This window comes from Ailuropoda melanoleuca, chromosome X (genome assembly GCF_002007445.2).
Source record: "Ailuropoda melanoleuca isolate Jingjing chromosome X, ASM200744v2, whole genome shotgun sequence".
Lineage (NCBI taxonomy): Eukaryota > Metazoa > Chordata > Mammalia > Carnivora > Ursidae > Ailuropoda > Ailuropoda melanoleuca.
Genome location: NC_048238.1, coordinates 22,845,669 through 22,849,617, shown reverse-complemented (window position 1 = coordinate 22,849,617; position 3,949 = coordinate 22,845,669). Strand labels below are relative to the sequence as shown.

The window sequence follows — 3,949 nt, the reverse complement described above, 5'->3', positions numbered from 1 at the left end:
GGAAAGAACAGCGCTTTGCTCTAATCACTAAGCCTCCATGTTAGCTTGGCCGCAATGCCTCAACGCTTATAGAACATTCCGTTGGGGTAGAATCCGGTGACAGTCGTAAGAATCCTGCCGTAATCGAGGTTGTCCTAGACGACCGGCAGCAGGCCAAAGACTCACTTCGTAAAGCTTCGTTAAAAAGGACTATGAGAGGGCAAAATGGAGAGAGGGAAACATAAGATGAAAAGGAGAGGAGGCGGGACTCCGGAGAACTCTACATATCTCCGGAACCTCCAGCGTCCACCTAAACGCTACTTCTCTGCCATCTTCTCGCGGAATTTCCGCCTTCCGCCGCCTGAGCTACCGTCACTACCACAGCATCAACTACCGTTGACTCCGGGCACACGCGACCCAGCGGCCCCCCACACTGAGACCAGGGCTGGGGACAGGAGGCCAGGGGTCGCCATGGCTGACAAGCAGTATCGTGTAAAAGTCTACTCACTGAACGAGGACCACCAATGGGATGATCTCGGCCCTGGGCACATCTCTTCCAGCTACGTGAAGCACCTCCAGGGCATGTGCCTGCTCGTGCGGTCGGATTCCCATGACTCACTAATCTTGGAATCAAAGATAAATTCAAATACGCCTTATCAGAAACAACAGGAAACTCTGATTGTCTGGTCTGAAGCAGAGAGCCATGGCATGGCGTTACGTTTCCAGGACGCTGAGGGTTGTCATAAGATCTGGGAAGACATTTGCCGGGTTCAAGGAAAAGACCCATCCGTCGTAATCACACAGGACCTCTTGGAGGAACCCATAGATAAACAACTGGATGAAGTACTGGAAACCAATAATGTGTTTGAACTGCCTAACTGTGAACTCAGTAAACTTGAGGAGATTTCCGACTTCATTACCTCAGTTCTCGCTTCACCGATCCATAAGGAGAGACTGGCTCTGATCTTAGAAAATGAGGACTATATTAAAAATTTGCTGCAGCTGTTCCACACTTGTGAGGACCTACGGGACACTACAGGCTTACACCATTTGTATGAAATTATTAAAGGCATCTTATTCCTTAACAAGACAGCTCTCCTTGAGATCCTGTTTTCTGCTGAGTGTATCATGGATGTGGTGGGATGCCTCGAGTATGACCCTGCTTTGGCTCAGCCAAAAAGGCATAGGGAATTCTTGACCCAAAATGCGAGGTTCAAGGAAGTTGTACCAATAACAGACCGTGAACTTCGGCAAAAAATACATCAGACATACAGGGTACAGTACATCCACGACATCCTTCTGCCTGCACCATCCATGTATGAAGAGAATTTTCTTTCTACTCTTAACACTTTTATTTTCCTCAACAAGGTTGAGATAGTCAGCATGATGCAGGATCATGCCAACTTTTTGTCTGAAGTGTTTGCACAGTTAAGGGATGAGACTACAGATGACGATAGACGGCGCGAATTGCTATTTTTCTTCAAGGAATTCTGCGCGTTTTCTCAGACATTACAGCGTTCAAGAAAGGATGCACTGTTCAAAACGTTGACAGAATTGGGGATTCTTCCTGTTCTTAAAATCGTCATGAGCATGGAGGATTTGCAGATAAGGTCAGCTGCTACTGATATATTTACTTATCTAGTGGAATATAGTCCATCCATGATTCGAGAATTTATCATGGAAGAAGCCCAAGAGAGTGAAGACGGTAACCTTTTCATTAATTTAGTCATTGAGCAAATGATGTGTGATACTGATCCTGAGCTGGGAGGTGCTGTTCATTTAATGGGACTTCTTCGTACTCTACTTAATCCAGAAAACATGCTAGCAACATCTAGTAAATGTGAAAGAAGTGAATTTCTAAATTTCTTCTATCATCATTGTATTCATAACTTCATAGCACCACTTTTTGTCACCACTTCAGAAGATATATGTGAAGGAGATAATGTAGTTGGATCCGACAAAAACAACACAAATTGCCTCAATAATTATCAAAGAGCACAGCTGCTTTCTTTAATTGTAGAGCTGCTCACATTTTGTGTGCAACATCACACATACTACATAAAAAACTATATTTTGAGCAAAGACTTGCTAAGAAGAGTCTTGATCTTGTTGAATTCAAAGCACACTTTCCTGATCTTGTGTGCTCTCCGCTTTATGAGAAGAATGATTGGCCTTAAAGATGAACTTTATAATTGTTACATCATCAAGGGAAATCTTTTTGAGCCAGTTGTCAATGCTTTTCTGGGTAACGGAACTCGGTACAATATGTTGAATTCAGCTGTTATTGAGCTGTTTGAATATATAAGAGTGGAAAATATCAAATCTCTTGTTGAACATATAGTTGAAAAGTTTTATAAAACACTTGAATCGATTGAATATGTTCAGACATTCAAAGGATTGAAGATTAAATATGAACAAGAGAAAGACCGGCAGAGTCAAATACGGAGGAATTTACATTCTATACTGTATAGTAAAATACTTTTCAGGAGTATCAGCATCGTGGAGAAGAAAGAAGAAAAGCGTTTTAAAGGAAATTCAGAGGAAGGCGAAGCAATTATACCGCCACTGGAAAATGATTTTCAAGATCGTTATAAATTTATGGAGACGAAAAAAACAAAAGAAAATGAAAACAAGGTAGATCCTCCTAAAGGAGAGTCTTCGGGGGCCTCCAAATTCGCTTCATCCCATGCTGCTGCTGCTAATGGAGCACGTAGCCTGCATGGTAGCAGCACCGTTGGCTTAATGAATCGTCCCAATGACGAAGAAAAAGATAAGGAAGATGAAACACCCCCCAGGAAGAGATCACATCTTAGCTCATAAAATCTTCATGAGAGACCCTCAACATTACTAAACTCTACCTTACGAAAATTCTGTAAACATCAATTAGCTGAAAAGTCTGAATCCAAAAGCTTTCTCATTTGAACTTCTAAGTATACAATAAGTAGCAAGATGTCAGGGTCATCACCTAGGAGGGTTTACTTCTGTAAAAACCAAACTTCACAGAATTAAGAAAAAATAAAGTAAACTTAAAAACTAACCGGAACCTGAATGATAACTTCTTTGCAAGAAAAAAAAAAAAATCTAGTCTGGGGGAGGAAACAAGTTGNAATCTAGTCTAGGGGGAGGAAACAAGTTGATAATATAAGATGAATGTAGTTTTGTTCCAGGGCTGTATTTTAGAAACAACTATTAACACTGCAGTTGCAAAGCCTATAACATTACTTGCCCAGTGGTTCTGGCTATGATATTTTTTTTTCCTCAATTGACTTTTTTTTTTTTTTTTGCTGTAAAAATTCATGTTTACGTGCAAAACAAAGTCAACTGTAATCAAAAAACAAACTGAAGCTATTCACATGTCTGTGAAGCTTTAACACAAATTCAGCCTCTGGGTAATTGGAGGGAAGTAACTTGCAGTGTGTATTTTCATGAATAAAAAAGGAAGCTGGGTTCAAAATGTACAATTGTGAATTGAACTTTTTTTTTTTTTTTTTTTTTTTTTTTTTTTTNTTTTTTTTAGATTAGAGATGCCAAGAATCAGTCCACTGGTATTCTGAAAAGGTGTTCTCTATTACCCTGGTGGTGGGTAGAAGGGAACACTTTCAACTGCCAGATGGTGAAAGGTATTTCTGAAGGCATTTCCTGACTCATTAAAAAAGTTGTGTCCATCTTCAGAGCAGCAGGTTAAGTTTTAAAGTATAATTTACAAAGACTAACATACAAAAAGTAGTGCTGAATGAGGTGGCATTTAATATCTAGGAACCATTTTGGACCAAGAGGAAGTTACTTAAGTGTCAAATTCCACCTACAGTACCCGAAGTGTTTTTCCTGTAAACAAACAAGGGTGTAATATGAAAGGTGCTTTCTGAAAGGAGTGAATGCAATGCATTTCTAAAAATAAGTTGTAGCAAAGAGTTAGGATTTATTTTTAAAGGAGCAAGTTAACTGGGTCCATTTTTCCTGAAATGGCTAA

The 3,949-nt window shown here is 40.1% G+C and overlaps 1 protein-coding gene across 1 annotated transcript; it reads left to right on the top strand.

Moving 5' to 3' along the window:
* Positions 1-450: 450 nt before the first annotated feature.
* Positions 451-2,799, top strand: LOC100480875 (serine/threonine-protein phosphatase 4 regulatory subunit 3B). The gene is made up of 2 exons (XM_002926710.3): positions 451-1,960; positions 2,120-2,799. Exons 1-2 carry the CDS (start codon positions 451-453, stop codon positions 2,797-2,799), a joined length of 2,190 nt encoding a protein of 729 aa, XP_002926756.1.
* The last annotated feature ends 1,150 nt before the right edge of the window (positions 2,800-3,949 follow it).

What these genes read in the sequence shown, in the direction of transcription:
- LOC100480875 (XM_002926710.3), top strand. Translation starts at nt 451, where the DNA reads ATGGCTGACAAGCAGTATCGTGTAAAAGTCTACTCACTGAACGAGGAC. An exon ending in AAACAACACAAATTGCCTCA is followed by an intron (nt 1,961 to 2,119) that starts ATAATTATCAAA and finishes TCCTGATCTTGT; the next exon opens with GTGCTCTCCGCTTTATGAGA.